A 21,935-nucleotide genomic window follows, 5' to 3' on the forward strand; every position below is an offset into this window, starting at 1 on the left:
AGTGGCAAAAAATACAAGAAATGTGAAGCACCATTTGAACCTTATGTAGTGAGAAGTCACAGGGTTATCATACAGTCAATGCAATTAGCAGAAGTTTCCAAGGAAATTACTATAGGTTTTCCAGTTTAAAACTTTTCATCGAAGATAATTGAACAAAACTGCTGCGTTTTACGGCATGAAGCCACAACACATTGCCCCTTAATTCAAACAAAGAAGATATCCTCAAGCTTTGTACTCGAATCTTACAACGAATGACAGGAGTATAAAATTTAAAGTCCATACATAAAGCATTTCCGTAAACCTACATTATCACACTAGTGCCAACTAACTTCAACTCAGGGACCCTTTACCCAGGACAACTGTCCCAGCTATAATTGCTTCTGTGCTATCCAGGAGCAATGATCACTAACTGAATGGAGGTAGAGCGGCCCGGAGATAGTTTCATAGATGAACGACTGCCTGTTTACACATGTCGATCGTTGTTTGATTTTTATGCCTGCACAAACTTGACTATTTATATACTTAAACTTGATTAAGTATATGAATTATTGCTCATTGGCAGCATTTACACTGAACAATTATCATTCAGATTCCCACGATCCAGCGAGAGTCTTAGCGATAATCATTCTGGGGTATCTTACCTGTTTGACCCAAAACATATTCTTACCTTAATGCCTTCTTCATCATTCACTCTGCGAATCATTTTAACGCACATCTCTGTAATTTTTGGAAAGGTTGGTTGCTCTAAGCAGATATCTCGTAAGATCTTTATCACCCTCTTTCTCACACTGATGCCAGTGTCCTGCATAAAAATTAAAACAGTCAAAACATTCTGAATGTGCAGATTTTAGTGCAGTTTTCATATGACTAAAAATCCTTTTAATCACTTCTGGGCGTCTCACGGCGTTTTTAAACTTCGGGCTGGTCTAGATAATTCTGCAGACAAATTTCTAAATCACGCGGCTGCAAGACAGGAGAGCTCGCTGTCAGGCTGGACCTCTCCAGAAAGGAGGCAAAGGTATGTTATGGTCTCTGCCTTTCTGATCACTGGATTAGGAGTGCTGTATCTTCAGTGATTAAGCAGTGACAATGTCACTTACTACTGCAGTCTTTGTGGTGCCAGTGAGCTGTAGGTGCTGCTGGATCTTAGGGCACCCAGATCAGGCCTGTACTTCATCTCAGGAGGCCTCATTTTCCCCTGTAACTGGGGTGAATATGACAACCCCAGTTAAAGGGGAACTAACTAAGCAAGTAAAGGAAAAATGCATGCATTATTTATATAGTCCTCTAAAGAGTTCTTATGACCTCATAGTGGTGCAAAGTGTAAAATAAAACTGACACACACTTACCAGTATCCTCTCTACAAGCATCTCATAATACTGCTCAGCAAGCTGAGGTCTGCAGAGCACAAAACGTCCTAGCAATTCCACGGCTGCTTCCCGCACACTGGTTGAGTTGTCCATCAGCCTCCCGTGAACTCCTCGCTGCATATCCAGCTGTCAAGAGGAGCAAACGCAAAAATTACCAAAATACAGTACTACAAATGAACAATTATTTGCTGCAATACCACTCAAAATCTTACCCTGGCGAGAATGCTGGGATCGACAGCTACAACTTCAGACAAACACTTCATGGCTTTCGTTCGGACAGCAATTGCATTCTCCCCTAGTACCCGCAGAATCTGGAACAAAAAAATGCAGTTAGCCATCAGCAATGGCAGAGACCCTCTAACTACATCAGGAATGATGTTACAAAAAGGCACAAAGTGTTGTACAAAGCTTCGGCTGTAGTTTTGCTGACGTGATTCCATTAGGTCATATTTACCTGGGTCAAATAAATATCAAAACTCTGGGCAAACGGCCTCATAGAGGCCAAGTATCGGACAATTAAACAAGCATCATCATAGTCGACGGTGTCTGAACCTGACCTAGAGGGAAAACAAGATTAAAACCAGTTACAATGCCATTACCAAATGAAGCCAGAGAGAGCGTTTAGCTACTTTTGCGACTTACTTCAAAGTGCTAAACTGTGATGGTGCCGTTTTAATGATGCTGCGGAGGAATTTTTTGCGTTTCTCAGCTCGCTGCATGATCTCTCCTGTGGATTCAATCTCTTTTGCGTGGTGTCCTCCTTCAGAGTCCTCATCCTTCTGGGATTTCATGGCTTTTTCTGTCTCCACTGTAGTGTCACGAAACCATTGAGCTATATAAAACTTCCGAGAGAACTAAGGAAGAGGAGACAGCAATGGATGTGGTATAGTGTGGCAAAACAGGATTTCTGTTACCATTAAATTCATTTCTTGTCATGTTAATTGAGGGATATGGCAAGGTCTCTGTGCCTCCCAATGATATGGATGAAAAAAATAGAATTTTTTTTTTTTAACTTACTGTACAATCCCTTTCTCAATGTGTTCACTAGGGTACACAGAGACCTTGTTCCCCAATGACATGAAAGAGAAAACATTTAACCTGAGCCCTGAAAAGTTACTGCACAAAAGACAAGATTGACCATGAAACAAAACACTTACTACTAAAGATGGATCAGTCTCTGTGTTCTCCTCGAGGTAATCCAATAGGGCCTTCTGGAGCTGCTGAATCTCATCTTCACCTTCAGGGGCCTGTAATGATATAGATTAGAAAATTATATATAATTAGAAACACTAACCATGACAATGACAAACTGACTGCTATGGTGGTACTGAATGCTAAAAATTTTTTATGGAAATCAAATCTGGTGAAATACATAAGTATGCATGCATTTAATTTCGACATGCACTGCATACTATAATTACCACTAGAGGGCATTACTTCTAAGTTGTGTTGCTCTCAACTCCTTAATAACACACACTGCTGTAGGTCCTTTAAGGGGATTTTACCACAATTGTAAATTATCCCCTATCCACCGGCCCCTGTTCTTGAGATTGGCGGGGGTATCAATGGTGACATTCCCATCAATCAACAAGTTATTCCCCTATCCTGTGGGTAGGACTTAACTTGCACTTGAGTTATAACCCCTTAAGGACATGGGCTAATTTGGGCATAAGAACGCAACAATTTTTGGGAGGGATTTTCATCTCCACTTTTCCAAAGCCATAACTTTTTTATTTTTCCGTCGACATGGCCGTATGAGGGCTTGTTTTTGCGTGGCAAATTGTAGTTTTTATTGGTACCATTTTTGGGTAAATATACTATTTTTCCCTGCCACTGTGCACTGCTTATTTTGATTTATGACATGACCTAATAGTTAAGATCTAGGGTCACTGCATTAAGACTGTATAATTGGCTGGCATTTCTCTTAACTTTGCAACTTTTCTTTACATTTTATTTTATGATTTTTCCCACAAAAGTTCAGAAAAGACTTTTTGGCAACTTTTTTTTTTTTTTTTTACTTACTTTAACTAAAACTGGAGTTGCCTTATCTGTCCCTATAAGGGTTGTAGTTCTACCCAGCAGCATGGTCATGTGACCTATCATAGGACACTCACATGGTTGCTGAGATCAAGGGAGACGGCAGCTGCACTATTGCGTCAATTACATTCATAACGCTCAAATCAATGCTGTGCACAGAGTGAACAAAAAGGCAGAAAACCGTAAAATACTGCTTCTACCGGACTGTCCAACAGCCAGGACCCCAGTCCCTGGCTGCATGACCTCAATTGCAGCCATTATTCTACACCAGACACAATGTTCTATAATAAAGTCCCGTTGTAAATGTCATAAAGAATATTTTCAGCAATATATATGCAAGTTATATTAGAAACAAGCTCAACTTTTATCTGCCTTGAAATCAAATTCTCACCTGCTTGAGTATTCGGTCTATCGACCCTTGGTCCATCTTGCTGGTAACTGCGTCCTTCCTGAGTCGTGCTGCTACTGTACCCAAGTAGTCCAACGAAGCCACACGTAGCGCCATTTCTGTTGACTTATTACTAAACTGATGCACCTAACACAACCAACAAAATCTTTATAAATGATCTGTCTTTTGAACACAGTCAATATAAGATCAATAAAAGATGCTCTTAAAAGCAAAAGTCATAATTGAGTAATCTAATATCTTCGCATATATTATGAAAGAAAAAAAGAACCTACCAAAAGCCGACCAAGCAAACTCAACAAGAGCTCAGCCGCCGGCCACTCAGGTTTGTTCACAGTAGACAGAAGATCTTGGACGAAATTTTCAAACAGTGGCCTGTAGTCCTCCTCCCCCTGCTTACTTCCGCACCTATGTGAAAGGCCAAGTCGTTATAATGCATGTGAATTTCAAACAGCAGTGTGCATCCCATTTTTAAATGAAGCCCTTCATACTAACTTTTTAAGAAAAATAGATAGAAAATTCTGTGCAGTCCGCATGGCGGTCTCATAGGAGTTGGTGATAAAGACATCTTGGTCGATCTGGAAGCAAAGATGCAAATTTAATAAGAGTGAGTGGGGGGACACACGACTAGATCCCAAAGCGGTTTCAGTAATATCCGATGTATGTCTTACTTTCTTGTTCGACTCCTCTTCTATATTCTCTTTATCAAATGGAAGGTGCACCACACATTGTATAAGCTGTAAGACCAGGGCGGTTACCATTTGAATGTACATGGCTTCCCCGTCATCATCGCTGCTGTTTAACCTGTAGCAGTACAAAAGTCATCCTAAATACCAGCATATTAAGATGCACCTTACTGGCAAAGGGCTTATTTTTATTTGGAACATGGGGTTTGCCATAACTATAATCGTGAGGTAAGACACACCGTACCTAAAATTCCTTAGGCTTCTTTTACTTGTTGGCAGTCTTGCAAGAGAGGTGAAAAGCTCTTCTAAAATCAGCTGCCTGTGTTTTTCGTACCTGGAAAATACCTGTGAGAAATACAAAAGGAAGATTAGCTATGTATCTACAAACATGGGGATATGGACCGCAACAAGACGGTGAAATAGAACATTAAGATCCCAGGCTGATGAGCGTTGACCTAAGCACCGGATTGTGTAAATATGCTGCCAATCAGCTGATGAATGAGCAAACGCTCATTTGTTGGCCAATTGGGTCATTTTTACTTTAGCAAAAAGATCATCATTGTTGACATGGGATGTGCTGCCAACAACCATAATACTGTATTGTGGGTGAACAATTATTTATCCCCCGTACAGCCAGCATCATGATGTGTAAAGGCCATTTAAACAAGCACCGATCTTGTTGAACAGCGCTCATTTGAACAGCTGCTGTCAGTCCCTTGTAAGAGAGCCTTTAAAAACAGCACAAAATAAGTCAATTGGCAAGTGTTAACTACTGTGACTGCAACGCAGACACACAGATAAAGCAGAATTATGCGAGCGCTAAAGCTTTTTCACACGGCGCTTTTTGGATCCAGCTCTGGTTCCATCTTCCATTCAGAAATCTGCATGTGGACGGAACCTTGACGGTGCCATACTGGAAAATATGCAAGACAGGGACCTGTTTGTTGCATCCCTATCGATCTTTTCCACTGGACAGAAAAGCTCAGTACTTTAATGTCTGGGGTAAAGGGAAAAAAGAAACTAATAAGGCGAAAACCTAGTGAAATACAGCCCAAATAGGTCTCCAGCTCACATATTACAGTTTCTGTTCCATCCCGGTTTCTGTCCCAATGCATGAAGGATGGAAGTCAGAACAGAATCGGCAATGCATTGCAAAAATGAAATGTGAAAAAAAGCCCAAGATGTGAGTGGACATGTAATATCTTTATTTTATATTACATCACTGTTATATTTACTGTAAATATAAATTTGAGGTTCTTAGCACACATTCTGATCAAATTATGTAAGCCGACCTGCTACAAGGCAACCTAACTCAGATGAGTCCCTCCATGAGTGTACCTATAGCACATGACTTGCCTGTCTCTCTTGGACCTAGGCCTACAAAATGAAAGATGGTGATAGACCTTTGATCACCCTTGAAGAGATGTTGTCCTGTTACGCTACTTTAAGTGAAAAGTAGAGGTTATTAAGTTTTGAAACTCCTCTGTTAGCTAGAAACATGATCTGCACTGCAAGTGAAGCTAGTTAAACATCATAAAGGTTCTTACCGCAGTGACCAGCTTGATGGCGCACAGCTGCAACTCGCTGACACTTTCAACAAAGAAAGGCGTAATCCCCATTGAAGACACCTGTTGAAAACAAAGATGACATCAAGTAGAAAAGTACTTCAGTGACCGCACAGCAAGATGTAAATTTTCCATATTCAGCTAGGTGCACAATCGGTGATGAAGACACTGATGCACATCCAGCATAAAATCCTGGACCAAGTAGCACAGCATATTGTGTTATTTCATCTAGGAAGATGCCAGAGGGTATGGGGGTAAACAGACGGACCCCCTTACAGTCAATGAGGGCCATCAAGCACTGTTCATTTCTGTCATAAGACTGATCCGGCTGTCTGTTTTTCTGTTCTTATGATGGAACAGAAAAGCTGAACGCAAAATGCTACCTCTTTCAAGAGGTCAGGTTACGGACTACAAACAATACAAGCAAAATTGCCCTTTACCTGCAGGATGGTTGTATCTGTAAGCAGTTGTATCTCTAGGAGTTCAGACAGACTGGCCACGATGTCACACACTTTGTTGTACAGCATAACAATGACCCTCTGTTTGTGGGTTGAACATTTTGCACGTTTTGCTTTTGAGCTCATTAGACCCCCTGCATAGAAACAGTACAACATTATTCGTCAGAAAGCAGCAAAGCCCAAACTAAAAATTCGAAGCTATAACTAAAGTCTATTTTCCCCATAATTCAATAGTGAAAATGACTGTGTATACAGATCTGAATACATACAGAACTGTAGCATTACAGCAAGGGAGCTAAGGGTAACACGACAGTAACATATATATACACACATACACACACACACATACACACACACACACACACACAATTGAATGTTGGACAGATGTGGTAGGATAAATTATTGCAGCAAGTTATCGGTGTTGGGTTCAATTCTAACAGTACAAAAACTATTAAAACAGCAAAAGAAAAAGTTATGTGCCAGTTTATTCAATGCCTTAAAGGGGTGGTCTCGCGAAAGCAAGTGGTGTTATAGACTTCTGTATGGCCATATTAATGCACTTTGTAATATACATCATGCATTAAATATGAGCCATACAGAATTTATTCACTTACCTGCTCCGTTGCTAGCGTCCCCGTCTCCATGGATCCGTCTAATTTCGCTGGCTTCTTGCTTTTTTAGATGCGCTTGCGCTGTGCGGTCTTCTGCCTGGTGAATGGGGCCGCTCGTGCCGGTCACCGCGTCGTCATCGTAGCTCCGCCCCGTGTGCCGATTCCAGCCAATCAGGAGGCTGGAATCGGCAATGGAACGCACAGAGCCCATGGTGCACCATGGGAGAAGACCCGCGATGCACCATGGGAGAAAACCGCAGTGCATCCCTGGGAAAGGACCGGCGGCCATCTTAGGGAGAAGATTTTTATAACTCCTTATTTCGTCGGATCGGTGAGTAGCAAGCGGTTTAAAAACCGCTTTAATTTGCTATTTTATGCCAGGGACGTGACAGGGGGAATGGGGGAATGTAAAATTTTAATGCTTGCCGCGAGACAACCCCTTTAAGTGTGACATTAAAAACTGCTGCATCTGTAACAAACCTAGCATTGCAACACACAACACATCTCAACAACTCACCTCCATGGGGGTCGACCCTATAGACAGGATCATACTGTGGATAAAGTGTGTTTTGTAAATGAAATTTAGTGTACTGAAGAATACGCTCAATGACATCCTCAATATAAACTGCCTTAGGCATACTGGGGGATGTCATAATGTTGATGGCTGTCAAGCAGGCATCGGCAGATTTGGTAACTCGCTCCATGATCAGATCGCGCCACAGTTTTTCCTCATCTTCTGTATCATTGTTCTAAAAAACATGAGTCAGCCATGTTGAATTTAGTGTATCAAATGCAGTAGCATACATTTTCGATAAGATGCTGCTGGTGATGACAGGATAATCTATTTGCTATTGCAGGCTTCATTATACATAAGACTATGTGGTGTAAATCTAAAATGGAGAAATATTCTTCCATCATCTTAAAGGGGCATTCCCAGAATTACCCTTTATCACCTATCCACTCTGGGTCTGTCATTTATTAAAATAATGAAGGTCTCATGTCAACAGTCTCCTCCTGCCTGCAACTCCCCATCGCAGCGAGGAAAAGCTTGAATGGAGCGGTAGCCAAGCAACAGCACTGTTGCTTCATTCAAAGTTTTTTGGGAGTGCCGAAGAAAAGCAAAGTGCAATGCTCAGCAATCTCCGGCAGTCCCATAGACTTGAGCAGAGTGACAGCATACAATCTCGTCCTCTGTTCAAATCAAACTGCTCCTCACTGCGGGGAGGTGCAGTGAGGAGGAAAAGGAAAGAGACTGTGCCGTGGGTTCTCTCCCAGTGATCAGATATGTATTATTTATCCTGTTAAGTGGTAGCAAAGCATAAAAATGGCATACTCAGCTCACCCGGTCTCCTGCCTCACCTGTTCTGCTGCTCTCTGCTTCCTGCTGTAGTCATAACATCACCGGCATTAGGTACACATTGCCACTGCAGCCAATCACAGTCTCCCTTTGGCTAGAGTTTAGTTGCAGTAGTCATATGTCCTTGTCATCGAAATACCATTGCTGTTGCAGAAGAAAGTGGAGAGCAGCAAGGGCCCGGGCGTCAGCAGATTGGGAGCAGAAGAGGATAGGGTGAGGAGAGTATGACTCTTGTATGGTTTGCCACAGCAAAGGCCGTGATGTGAACATTGCTTTATGTGCATGGCTGTGTAAGGTAGCTTATTCTTATCTTTCTTATGCAAACATAAAATACACACTTACATGGTTCAGCATGGTGGTAAGCTTGGAGCCATCCTGGATATTCTTCTCGAGAATACCAAGTAATTTCACCATTTTTTCTGAAGAAATCTGAAGCATTAAAAATAAAATATGCAATTATACCCTAACAAGGCAGAAAGGACACCATAATATGCACATGTGAAAACACTTCCTTACCTTATTCATGATGCCCATCGCTTTTATTTTTGCTGACTCGCTGCCAAGCTCGTTCAATTGGTGTTTCCCTAACAAAAGATCTGCAGGAATCTCTTCGTCATCACCTAGAAAAAAACAGGGAGTCAAAAGAGAAAAATATTCATTGTACCTTGTTATTTTCTATGCAATTTTTTGTTAAAAAAAAAACAAAAAAAACCCAGCATTTATTTTTTGCACAAAAGCAGGACAGAAACTGCCTGGACAGCCTCAAGATACATACTGGACAATAATGCAAATTCAACCACCAATACAATATTTTGCAAGTGCCTTGATAATTAAAGTTCATTTAGTCAATGTTATAGAGAAGTAGAGATGAGCGAACGTACTCGGTAAAGGCGATTTCGTAATAGAGCACCACGATTTTCGAGTACTTCACTACTTGGGTGAAAAGTACTCGGGTGCGCTGTGGGTGAGCGGGGGGGTTGCAGCGGGGAGTGGGGGGGGGGGGAGAGGGAGAGAGAGAGGGCTCCCCCCTGTTCCCCGCTGCTACCCCCCACTCCCCTCTGCAACCCCCCGCCCCACAGCGCACCCGAGTATTTTTCACCCGACTAGTGAAGTACTCGAAAATCGCGGCGCTCGATTGCGAAATCGCCCTTACCGAGTACGTTCGCTCATCTCTATAGAGAAGGGAAAGACAAAGCCAGTGTCATTCAGGATAGAGGGAGAAAAAAAATCAAATTTGAAACTTTACCAAAATTGCTGAAGTCCATATCTTCCAAGTTTTCCAATATAGTTTCCACCGCTGCCGAGAACCTCTTAAATGTGGACGAGTCCATCATTTCTGTAGAAAAAGATACAGGGACTTGTTAAAACTTATTGACGACTGATCTATATAAAAGGCACCCATAGCACTGCAAGGGTTGTCAGCTGACCGTTTGTTCGGCCAACAGCTATTTTTCTCGGCTCCCACCATACACACTCAGTCCGCTTTACATAAGGAACAGTGGAGAAAGCTGCAGTCAGACTGCTCTGGCAGAAACTTATCTCCAGTGGATTCATAATAAAAAAAAAAGAGACAGGCATTGTAATTCAATGCTCCTTTTTTCCCACATCACCACCTGTCAGGGAAGGCAGGAGGCCCACATAAACATAGGACAGCCATGCGGTCCCATCGAATTTGGTGAGTATTTGGATACCTATAGTCTAATGTGTATTAGGGCGTGGGGGCTTTAACCCCTTGAGTGGCACGCCCGGAAATTTTCCGGGACGAGCTTCACTGCTCATAGTGACATAGCCCGAAAGATTTCCGGGCTATGTATCACTATGGGAGCTGCAGAGCACAATGCCACAAGCTGTGACAGTGTGCTCTGCCTGCACAGACCCACAGAAAACAAAGCAAGGGCTTTGAAAAACCAGCAGAAGATATTGCCGATATGTCGGCAATCTCCTGCTTTGTTTACAGGTTGCCATATTGACCATCGGCTTGTCAGAAGCAAGCCGATGGTCTCTGTGGCAGGGAGAGCTTGGTGCTTGGCTGTCAGAGGACAGCTAGGTACCAGCTCTTACAGCAGAGATCAGAGAAAACCTCCGATCTCTGCTGTGTTAACCCTTTACATGCTGCAGTCTATGTGACTGCAGCATGTAAAGGGCTGTCACTGCAGCATGTAAAGGGCTGTCACCATTGGACCCCCGGAATGTGATCAGGGGTCCTGATGGGTCCCTGTGGAAGTCCCCTAAAAGGGACAAAAAAATAAAAAAAGTAAAAAAATTATAAAAAAAAAAATTATAAAAACACTTGTCTCCCTTTACTTTGTAAAAATCAAAAATACAATCACACATGTGGTATCCATGCGTCGTAATGACCCAGAGAAGGAAGTTAATACATTATTTAACCCCTTAATGACATGGCCCCTTTTTTTCTTTTTTCCCCATTTCTTTTTTTCCTCCCTCCTATTTAAAAAAAGCACAACTTGTCCCGCAAAAAACAAGCCCTTATATGGCCATGTCAATGGAAAAATGAAAAAGTTATGGCTCTTGAGACGCAACTGCAAAATTAGTTGAAATTCAATGATTAGACCATTTTAAAAAACCTGCCCTGGTGGGCACGACAGGGTGGTAGGAAACCCGCCACTCAAGGGGTTAAATATCTCATATTAACAGGGATTGGAATAACATACATATGCCAGTTATCTCTCACCTTCTGGAGTAAGCTTGGGCTCATAGGCTTTCCTTTTCTTCTGACGTTCTTTCTTCTTCATTCGCCGAGCAACTGAAGAAAGAAAAGTAACAAATGATAAATAATACTGTCAGCTTTACCATTAACAACAATTTTGAAGTGTTTTCAGGAATGACCAAATTAAAAGCACATAAAAGACAAACAAAACTCCAAGTTGGACCATTTTATCAGCTATGTTGTCTTGCCTTCGCTGAGGCTTGGTGGAGGAGAATCCTCCATATCAGAGTCTTCAGGGCTGCGTTCCCGATAGCGGCTGCTCCGTCTGTTATCATTCCCACTCCGCCTGTGATCCCCTGAACTTCGCCTTTCTCGCTCTTCAAATTTCCACTCCTGATCGGTCTTATCCTTTTTGTGTCGTTTCTTAGAAGCTGGATATTTGGATAGATGACACATTTTAGAAATTCTACATTACACAATGTGAAAGTGTTTAAACAGCAGAGTGATTCCCTTACGTTCAAAGTCTGGCTCGCTGTCGTTATCGTCTGAGCTAATCTCGGCATACTTGGGTTTCTCGTTTACGGTGCTCCGCTTCCTTTTGTTCATTTTCACACGCTCGCAGATTGGCATGGATGACTCGATTTCTGCCACCAACTCAGGGGGAAGCTCTTTCAGAACAGATTGGTCAATGCCCCCTGCACGAAGACAAAGAATAACGTTATCACCACACTCGTAACACTATCTTATTTTTTTCATATAGATGGCGGCTCATTACAGACAGTTCACTTTCAGAAAAGTAAAACACCAAGTGAATGGGAGCGGCCGCAGTTCCCTGCATAACCTGGTGATCGGAGTGTCGTCATGTATAGGACACTACACCAGCACTGCGGCCCCTTCATTCCGAGAGTCTGTGAGTGTATGACAAGTCGGACCTCCACTAATGATAAAACAGGGGCATCTCCTAGCAAGATGCGAAAATCCCTTTAATCTAAAACCTAAATTAGTCTTAATCTTAGCTGTTTGATGTAAGGCTCTGATCAATAACCATGTGATAAATGAGGTTTTGTAAGACTTGTCATGAGAATAACACATGCAGATAGAAAGGAACCTTTTACACAGCTTTCAATGTTTGACCCCGATTACAAACGCCTATCAATGAGATTGCTACTCATCTAACTGGCCTTTACATCGGTCAAATCATACTGCATGCAGGATGAAGGATCGCACATAAAACCGTCCACGCTACACGCGGTTTCATAATTGTTGGCAGCACATCCCCGTCTACACAGGACCTTATGCTGCCCACAACAATCACGTTCATCCTTGGCTGCACAAAAGATGCGATCAGCTGATGAATGAACATTGACTAGTTCATGGGATGCAGCTTCTCAAAGCTCCAGATGATCATTCTATCCTAATTCAGTGGGACATTTAAAAGGATCCTTAACACCTTACTGGCGCAGCCTATTATGGCCCAAAGGACGCAATGATTTTTTGAGGATTTTCATCTCCATAACCATAACTTTATTTTTTCATCACCATGGCCATATGAGGACTTGCTTTTTGCATGGTGAACTGGGAAAGTGGGCAAAAAAGTTTTTTTTTAAATTTTTTTTAATGTCCCTGTAGGCACACGCTGTGTGCGGCAAGTTCACAGGGACATAGCACTGGAACAGGGCACCTGGTGAGTATCAAACACTCCAGAATCACAGAATCTTAAAAGTTGGAAGGGACGTCCAGGGTCATCGGGTCCAACTCCCTGCTCAGTGCAGGATCACCAAATCATCCCAGACGGATGTCTGTCCAGCCTCAGAAATCCCTGTTCCCTCAAGTTTGAGCCCCATAATGTAGATGTCAGGTTCAGTTTTAGCCTTGGACTACAATGAGACTTTTGGTAGTGGTATTGATTGATTTTAACCATTGAATGACAGTAGCAGGGCAAACATTGATTTGAATGCAATCTTGTGGATCTGGTATAGAGCAAGTTGTGCAGGCGCTGAGCCAACAAGGTATGATGGGAGAGTTCAGCTCTGCTACATAGTCACAAATCTTATTTTAGGTCATAAAAATCAGATCAGGGTGGTCCAACTCATAACACCCACACCTGAAGAGCCAGAAAGAGAGGGGTACAGCCCCTTTAGATTGTAACATCTGTCACATAGCCTTTCTGCACCTTTGTTCCATTTAAGTGAAAGGAACCGAGCAGCAATACCAGGCATGAACACTATGAGCAGCACTGTGCCTGATATACAAGGAAGAGGCTGTAGTACTTACCCAAATACCATGAGCTTTCTGAAACAGATAAGCAGGTGCCAGACCCCAGTCAAGCCAGTACTGATGACCTACAGCAGACTAATGATACGTCATCAATAGAAAAGTCCCAGAAAATCCCCTTTTAATGTCTATGGCCAGGTTGGCTGTACCGGCAAGACTCAGGCTAGGGCTACACAGTAACTTTTGGCTGCAACAGGGGCCGATCACTGTAGTCCTACAACCTCACAGTCATTGAAGACAATGGGATCCCTTGTGCACATCACAACCCACAGGTTTAAAAAAAAATACACGTAGGTTGGTCACGTATTTATCAATAAGGAAACATGACTGCCATCACATTTCTCCACTGCACATCATATTTCCAGCTTCATTACTACAACTCTCAAAAGCTTTCCTGCAACATATAGTAAGGCTGCCTGGCCACGGGCGGGTTTGAATTGCGTTCCCCACGGCAATAATCTGGCCGCGTGAAACGCAGTGAACGCTCTCCACAGCGTTGCTATGGAGAGTGCAGCCCCCTGTCCACGAGCGGAGAATCATTGAAATTCTACGTCCGCGGCTGGCAAATCGCAGCATGCTGCGATTTGCCGTGGTCAGACTGTCAGATAGGCTGACAGCGGAGATCTATCTGCCAGCTGCTGCTCCCGGTCGGTGGTATCCCACCGCAGGATACCGCAACGCCCATGGACAGGCAGCCTAAAGCAGGACCCCAGATCATGAAGAAAACTGGACCCCATTAAGTTGGGTAAGGTCTGTAATCTATATACATCAGAAGCTCAACATTTTTAGGTTAGACTACACAGCAATCTTTGGGCGCAAAAGAGGTTGCACGACCCAAGATCGCTGTGTAGCCCTGCGACCTCACATACTAGTGAATTGGCCTATGGTGCAAGTCACAGGGCGCTGTGACCACAGGACATTTTTTATTGAATTTTTTTTTACAACTTGTGACTTGCACCTAAGCCCCATTGACTTCAATGACTGTACAAGGTTGTGGGGATACACAGCAAACTTTGGTGCCCTGTTGAGGACAAAAGTTGACTAATAGTTCTAGTTCTTTACGCCAAACTATTTTTTTTCTATTCCATCTCATTACAAACTACTGCTATAAGAATGAGCCGAGATGTAAAATTGTTCAGTTTATAAATTAATCTTTTTAATGAATTATTGATATTGTGATGCGCCCGTTGTCTGCGGCCTGGAAAGCGGACAAATCAGAAACACCAACTGCATCAATAATTCATGGCGCTGAGAGGGTTAAGTGTAAATACACATTTTCTCTTCCCCAGCGCACATACACACAGAGAGCCGGCATACATATGCACCAATCTTCTGCTTGGGAGGTCTGGACGATTTCTGCTAGGTTCCTACACTTTACAGTAAGGCCCCAGCATAAACCAATGAGACCAGCGCCCATCTACCAGACCCATTCACAACGTATGGCAAATGCATGCTCATATAGTTTCATCACTGTCAGCAGCGCCCGCCCACCCCATTTGCTGTCAGTTTAACCCCTTAGATATCACAATCAATTCTAAGCAAATTGTCAAAGTGGTTTTACAGAGGGAGGGGGTCCTCCACGTCTGCCATGTACCAGAGCCTATTAGGCTCTTCCTAAGGGTCCTTTTAGACGAACAAATCTCGTTTGAAGGAACGAACGTCGTCACGTTTGCTCTCGTTCAGCCTGTTTAGATGCATCGTTGGCTCGTTCAAACAAAAATCGGTCAGTCTTTTACATTCGCTGTATAAGTGGCTGAGAGGAACTCAACGAGTGCGGTTCAAAGCCAACGATGGGCGAACGAGCCAACGATGGTTTTTATGCCTACATAAAATGGTCGAATGAAAAATAAACGATTCTCGTTCGTTGTTGGCATTTAAACCAAACGTTCACTTTTGCTCATTTGAATGATTTTTTTTTTTAATGACAACTGTTCCGTCTAAAAGCACCTTGCGTGAGGACATAAGCAGTCAGTATAGAGCTCGGGCTACACGGCGACTTCTGGCTGTAACACGGGCCATGCAACCAAAGACGCTGTATAGCTCTGTAACCCTGCACTCACGTTAGCGGCTGGCAGTGCGAGTCACAAGTGACCCCAACCCTCGCCATTTTTTTTACTGCAATGTGGGTTGCAGGGCTACACAGTGAACTTCGGTCACATGACCAGTGTCGCAGCCAAAAGTGGCTGTGTAGCCCTAGCCCAATACGGACAGGTAGACTGAAATCCAGAAGCATTGCAGTGTATCACTGAAGCTGTTAAATGTTGACATTGTGTTAAAACCAACAGTTGGGCAAATAAAAAAAGGGTTTAGAAAATGAAGACATTTTTTACACTTTTATGCATTTTATTGAGAAAAAAATTGACCCCAACTATAAAATAACTGAAACAAAATTAGTCTATAATACAATGCCAACAGCAGCCATATTCTGTTCTTCCCACCTGCCAAAAGCAGGAATGAAAAGTAGCCGAAAACTTGTATACGCCCTATAATACCAGTAAAAAAAACAAGTCTTACCACAAAAAGAAAGAAAATGGGTTGTTACGGCACCCGGAAGCTTGACTATAGCCTTCGGGTCTGCCAGCTACGGTGGCCTATGAGGAGCAGCCTCTGGCTCAGCTTTATAGGCTTTCTAATGAACTAGTATACTGAAATATAGTAATGTATTAGAAGAATGATAAAAGATGCTGATGACAATAAAATAAAAATATTAATGGTCATTAAGGGCCCATTTAGACGCAATGATTATCGCTCAAAATTCATTATAAGTGTCGAAAGTGAGCGATAATCGTTACGTGTAAACGCGCCCATCGCGCACTTTTCGTTAGTAATTCGTTCATCGTTGTCTTTCAGTCCGCTTAAAATCCATTGTTTTGTAGTTCGCTTATTGTTTGGTTTAAATGCAAATCCTTAAGTCGTTTAAGGATTTTTACCTCATTTTTTACCTTCACTGATGCACACGCCTTTCAATAAAACTATCGTTCAATTATCGTTTATCGTTCATTTTCCAACGATAATTGTTAAGTTTAAACGGTCGTCTTTAAAAGTAAAACCATCGCTCACTATTGATCACTTAAATGAATTTTGAGCGACAATCTTGGCGTCTAAATGGACCTTTAGGTGCACAAAACCTTCATCACTAAAGGGTTAAAAACTAGTAAAACAAAAAAAGCTATATAAGTCTGGTGTTGCCAAAAAGTACTGACCCAGAGAAGGAAAAAAGTATACATTTCATTTTACGTTGTAAGGACAAACGCCTAAAAACCCATTGCCCCCCCCCCCCCCCCCATTTGACCAGCACTATAAGGGTCGATCAGAACCTCTCTAGCAGATTTCTGTTGCAAACAGCTCTAGTTTGCTCTATAAAAACTGGCAAAATACCAGAAATCAAAACGGACCCCCAATTATAGTCAATGGGGGACTGCTGGATTCCATAAGACAGAGCAGTTACATCAGGGGTGCAGAAAAATGGAATCCCGTAATGCGTTTGTGAACTAACCCTAAAAAATGCAACCCGCCCTGCAGAAAAGCCCTCCTACAGCTATGGCTGCTGCCACATACGTATTGGGGTCAGTTCAGGGTTTCTGCATCTTTGCTCTGTTTTTGAAGGAGAGAGACTGAAAAAACAAAAACGGTCAGTTTTCCCCCCATTGTAAAATGAAATCGCTCCTGTCCTGTGCCGCTACCGTAAGAAAGTCCAATCTATGCCACAACAAAAAGCTTCAAATAAAAATTAGTAACCCTTACAATGTGTTTAGAAAATGTGAAATGCTGATGGGGACATTTAGGCATCACATGCCTTGGTCACAAAGGGTTAATCTGTGGCTCCTGGAAATCGGTAAAGAAAAAAAACGGCTGATACTTAAAAAGGTTTTAAAAATAGAAGTCCTGCAGCAAGGAATCCTCGTGCTGAGGAGCCGACCTAGAAATGCGTGCTGCCTTCAGAATATACAAGGGTTTTACTACTCGCCGCTGTTCGCACCCGTATCGCCAGCACTGTAGAGCGCTGCGGCACCCACTGCCGCTAATGACGTCAGCAAGCCACGTGTGCAGACACCTGGCATATCACGCCCCTCCCCCCACACACATCCGGCCGCGCGTGTTGTTGTTATGATCGCCGCTCCACGTGCTGCCGCTTTGCCCGGGATGTCGCCCTCGTGTGGTGAAAGGCGGAATATAAACAGCGACAGCACGCTAGATGGGGAGCCCTTTCGGTTTTGATTAACTGTGTCCTGGCCACAACTCTTTTGAACTGCTGTATATGCCGGCCTGCGCCGCCTAGTGGTCATCACTCCTCGCCTTTACAGCTAGTCTCCGTGTGGATCATTCTAGACGAGCAGAGACGGATCTTTGCAGGGGAAGGCAAGCAGCGGCCATATGGAGATATCAGGTGAGCTCTGCTGCATCTGACAAGGCTGTACACTAGAATGAGCGGCGGTGACACTGACAGCAGCTACAGAGCCGAGGATGGGACATGGACAGTACAGGAGGAGGGCTTTACACTTGCCCTGTTCAGCCGCATGGTCCTGTTAGATGGCACAGATGAGGCTGAGCCGTGTTCTGCACGCATCAGGCGGGCACCTGCCCCACTACATGGCTATTTTGCTGCCAAGTAGAACTTAGTTTGAGTGCATGTGAAACCCCAGTATGTTGTTTGTAAATATGGATCAGGGCAGGGTGGATGGAAACCGTAAGTGGCTACTACAGAGACTTCACTAGGGAAATGAAGGATGGACATGCTGAAATCCAAGAGGATACTGCTGATAGAGGTATCATGGGTTAACACCACCTACCGACCCAACAGGGAGGCACTGCAGGCAAAATAATGGACCGCAGCAAAACTAAATATATATAGCTAGCTCTCTTAGTATAGAGCAGACACCCGTATATTACCAAGAGCCAAGATATTAGGGAACGATTAACATTCAAAAATATCATTTAACCGAGCAAAAGTGAACAATAATTTGGTCTACACGCGAGCCAACGACTAAACGCCAATAATCATTCATGGCATAAAACCCATCGTTGGCTCGTTCACTTATCGTTTGGTTAAACGGCCCGCGTTGAGTTCCTCTCAGCCACTTATACAGAAAACGTAAATGAAGGATTCTGGTGTGAACGAGCAACCATGTATCTGCCGGTATACGCGAACGAGCTAGCAGTGACGTCACTCGTGCAAAAGAGAATTGGCGCGTTTAAAAGTACCCTTTACGCCCAGCAGGTGCTCCTGAGCAAAAGGGGCAGATACCCGACAGGTCATCCCAGCAATAACTGTTCATGTGCTTTTACAAAGAAACAAGCATCGCTCAATGAAAGGCAGCGGAACGAGCCAGGATCGTTCCACCCACTCCAATTCACAGTAAACATGTCGTCATTCATAAATAAACGACTGCCTGTTTACACGGCCCAATCTGTTGTTCAGTTCTCTGCAGGCAGAAAAGTGGCTGATGAACGTGAAGCCAGCGATTGCTTGTTGGTCGTTCAGTCGGGGCATGCATTTACACTGCACCTCTCAAATCGGCTGGATGCAGGAATCTATCAGCCCGTGTAAAGGCACCGCAAGTATATCCATCTCATCCTTAATCAGCAGTTACGTTAATAACCAGTTACGTTAGCACAGTGCAAGGGCCAAATATATCTAAAGTAACAGAAGGCGGGTCTAGTTCTGTAGGATAACCATATAGAGCATACCCTGCAAAGAGAGCGGAGTATGGCGATACAGTACCAGTTATACAAAGGATTAATATATCTCTAAATCACAGCATTACACTCTAGTACAACAGGCAGCATATGGATCCTCCAGCTGATCTGCATGTACTAAGGGCTCACTCACAGACCTGTGTGTCCCCTATACTAAAGCAGTGTTTCCCAACTTCAGTCCTCAAGGCACGCCAACAGGTCATGTTTTCGGGATCTCCTATAGTAAGAACACCTGTGGCAATGTCTGAGGCACCGACAATAAATACATCGCCTGTGCAATACTGAGGAAATCCAGAAAACATGACCTGTTGGGGTACCTTGAGGACTGGGGTTGGGAAACACTGTACTAAGGGCTCCCTCACAGACCTGTATGTCCCAGGTACTAAGGGCTCCCTCACAGACCTGTGTGTCCCACGTACTAAGGGCTCCCTCACAGACCTGTGTGTCCCACGTACTAAGGGCTCCCTCACAGACCTGTGTGTCCCACGTACTAAGGGCTCCCTCACAGACCTGTGTGTCCCACGTACTAAGGGCTCCCTCACAGACCTGTGTGTCCCACGTACTAACGGCTCCCTCACAAACCTGTGTGTCCCGTGTACTAAGGGCTCCCTCACAAACCTGTGTGTCCCGTGTACTAAGGGCTCCCTCACAGACCTGTGTGTCCCGTGTACTAAGGGCTCCCTCACAGACCTGTGTCCCCCATGTACTAAGGGCTCCCTCACAGACCTGTGTGTCCCGTGTACTAAGGGCTCCCCCACAGACCTGTGTGTCCCGTGTACTAAGGGCTCACTCACAGACCTGTGTGTCCCGTGTACTAAGGGCTCCCTCACAGACCTGTGTGTCCCATGTACTAAGGGCTCCCTCACAGACCTATGTGTCCCATGTACTAAGGGCTCACTCACAGACCTATGTGTCCCATGTACTAAGGGCTCCCTCACAGACCTATGTGTCCCATGTACTAAGGGCTCACTCAGACCTGTGTGTCCCATGTACTAAGGGCTCACTCACAGACCTATGTGTCCCATGTACTAAGGGCTCACTCACAGACCTATGTGTCCCGTGTACTAAGGGCTCCCTCACAGACCTGTGTGTCCCATATACTAAGGGCTCCCTCACAGACCTGTGTGTCCCGTGTACTAAGGGCTCCCTCACAGACCTGTGTGTCCCATGTACTAAGGGCTCCCTCACAGACCTATGGGTCAATGTATTTTTCACACATAAAATACACAGTACATAGCAAATACATATGTATGTGCGTATTTGTTGCATATGGTAAATTCTCATAGCCCATATTGGTGCATATCACACCAAAATAGGACATGCTGTGTTTTTTCTCACATGTGAATTATGGGCTTTTATCAGTGTGCGAAAAATACGTGGTGCTAAAAGCCCACTGATTTCTATCGGACCACTCACTCACACCTGGGTTTTATTTCACACATGTGGGAGAAAACAAAACCTGCAGCATGAAATTTTTTAGCGTGTAATATGCACTAACATGGGCAACAAATATTCATATACATTGGTATTTGATATGTACTGCATATTTTATGCATGTAATCTGCGGGGCACACGCCCAGGAGAGAGACCTTACTCTTTGGAGTTCTCCTCTGTGAAGTGTGGGTGTGGTTCCCTCTTGCTTGGCTTTAGGCCGCCTACAGACGGCCGGGTCGGATCCTGCTGCGAGAATTCTCACAGCAAGACCTGACCCGTGCCCCTGCAGGGACCAGCGCAGGTCTCGCCTCCCGCGGCTCCAGCTCTGTGATGTGCTGGCTGCCGTCCAGCCAGCGCATGCGCAGAGCGGAGCCTACGGCCCGGAAGTGACATGTCTGTGTGGGCCTCTGCGAGACCCGCACAGAAATAGAACATGCTGTGATTTGTTTTCCGCGTGTTTTCGCACGGGCAAATTGCAGCCGCCTGCCTAGGATTGCGTTATCTAATGCAATCCTATGGCAGCGTCCACGCGTGGAAATTCTGCAAGAAATCCTGCCGCGGAATTTTCACCCGTGTGCAGGAGGCCTTAACGTAACGGTATCCGCTCCTGGTAATATGGGTGACTTATTCTGTATACGAGTAAAGATACATATTTCATACTGGTCCATTTTGGTGAGCGGATATGGGGTATTCAGGCTCCTGCCACATGCTGGGCTTATGGGGCTAAAGGTAAGTGACCCGATAAGCCAAAGCAGGTCATTGATATACTTACCTCCCCCGCTGTCAGCACTGGAAGCGGCTTCCCAATGTACTGAGTGGAGCGCCAAGTAGTCCGCCCACTCTAATTTTATAATGGACGGACTACTAAGCACACCGCTCACGCACGGCAGCTTCCAGCGTTAACAACAGAGGAGGCAAGTATAGGAGGCAAGTATAAGACTTATATCCCCAGACTCAGTGGGTCAGAGTCTCTAAGATATCCAAGGTGTCAACATTAGGCTGCTATTACAAGAGTGCTGGTTACACTCATAAGAGAGCTACCTGCTGAGCTGCACCTGCTGGTTCGGCCTGGGAATTATCATCAGGACGACAATAGCATTAGCAGCAACGCTGCCTAAGGCCTCATGTCCACGGGCAGATCGGATTCCGCATGCGGGACCCCGCAGCAGAATCCGACCCTACCCGCGGCCGAGGACCCTGCAGGTCTTCTACTTACCTGTCTGGGTCTTCATTTTCTTCCCTACGGATGTGTGCAGAAGCGCCGGTCACCGCACACGCGCAATGGAGTTTCTTTTTTTTTTTTTTTTTTTAAACTCCTGCATTCCCGCATAATCCGTGGGCTGTCCGCAATTCAATTGCGGACGTGCTGCAG

General features: G+C 44.2%; 1 protein-coding gene across 2 annotated transcripts in view; it reads right to left on the reverse strand.

Annotated features, from left to right (window-relative positions):
• Positions 1 to 21,935, reverse strand: part of NIPBL (NIPBL cohesin loading factor) — a 134,530-nt gene that overhangs the window by 14,911 nt on the left and 97,684 nt on the right. For both annotated transcript variants that reach the window (XM_066602417.1, XM_066602418.1), the window contains exons 11-30: positions 11,674 to 11,853; positions 11,407 to 11,589; positions 11,183 to 11,254; positions 9,737 to 9,826; positions 9,007 to 9,110; positions 8,833 to 8,919; positions 7,651 to 7,882; positions 6,505 to 6,656; positions 6,047 to 6,127; positions 4,744 to 4,844; positions 4,485 to 4,617; positions 4,309 to 4,391; positions 4,089 to 4,221; positions 3,799 to 3,942; positions 2,528 to 2,617; positions 2,013 to 2,224; positions 1,825 to 1,927; positions 1,583 to 1,681; positions 1,350 to 1,496; positions 668 to 802 (exon numbers count right to left, since the gene is read on the reverse strand). In XM_066602417.1, coding sequence (XP_066458514.1) covers positions 668 to 802; positions 1,350 to 1,496; positions 1,583 to 1,681; positions 1,825 to 1,927; positions 2,013 to 2,224; positions 2,528 to 2,617; positions 3,799 to 3,942; positions 4,089 to 4,221; positions 4,309 to 4,391; positions 4,485 to 4,617; positions 4,744 to 4,844; positions 6,047 to 6,127; positions 6,505 to 6,656; positions 7,651 to 7,882; positions 8,833 to 8,919; positions 9,007 to 9,110; positions 9,737 to 9,826; positions 11,183 to 11,254; positions 11,407 to 11,589; positions 11,674 to 11,853 — 2,561 coding nt within the window. The remainder of the gene's footprint in view (positions 1 to 667; positions 803 to 1,349; positions 1,497 to 1,582; positions 1,682 to 1,824; positions 1,928 to 2,012; positions 2,225 to 2,527; positions 2,618 to 3,798; positions 3,943 to 4,088; positions 4,222 to 4,308; positions 4,392 to 4,484; positions 4,618 to 4,743; positions 4,845 to 6,046; positions 6,128 to 6,504; positions 6,657 to 7,650; positions 7,883 to 8,832; positions 8,920 to 9,006; positions 9,111 to 9,736; positions 9,827 to 11,182; positions 11,255 to 11,406; positions 11,590 to 11,673; positions 11,854 to 21,935) is intronic.

This window comes from Eleutherodactylus coqui, chromosome 5, assembly GCF_035609145.1.
Source record: "Eleutherodactylus coqui strain aEleCoq1 chromosome 5, aEleCoq1.hap1, whole genome shotgun sequence".
Lineage (NCBI taxonomy): Eukaryota > Metazoa > Chordata > Amphibia > Anura > Eleutherodactylidae > Eleutherodactylus > Eleutherodactylus coqui.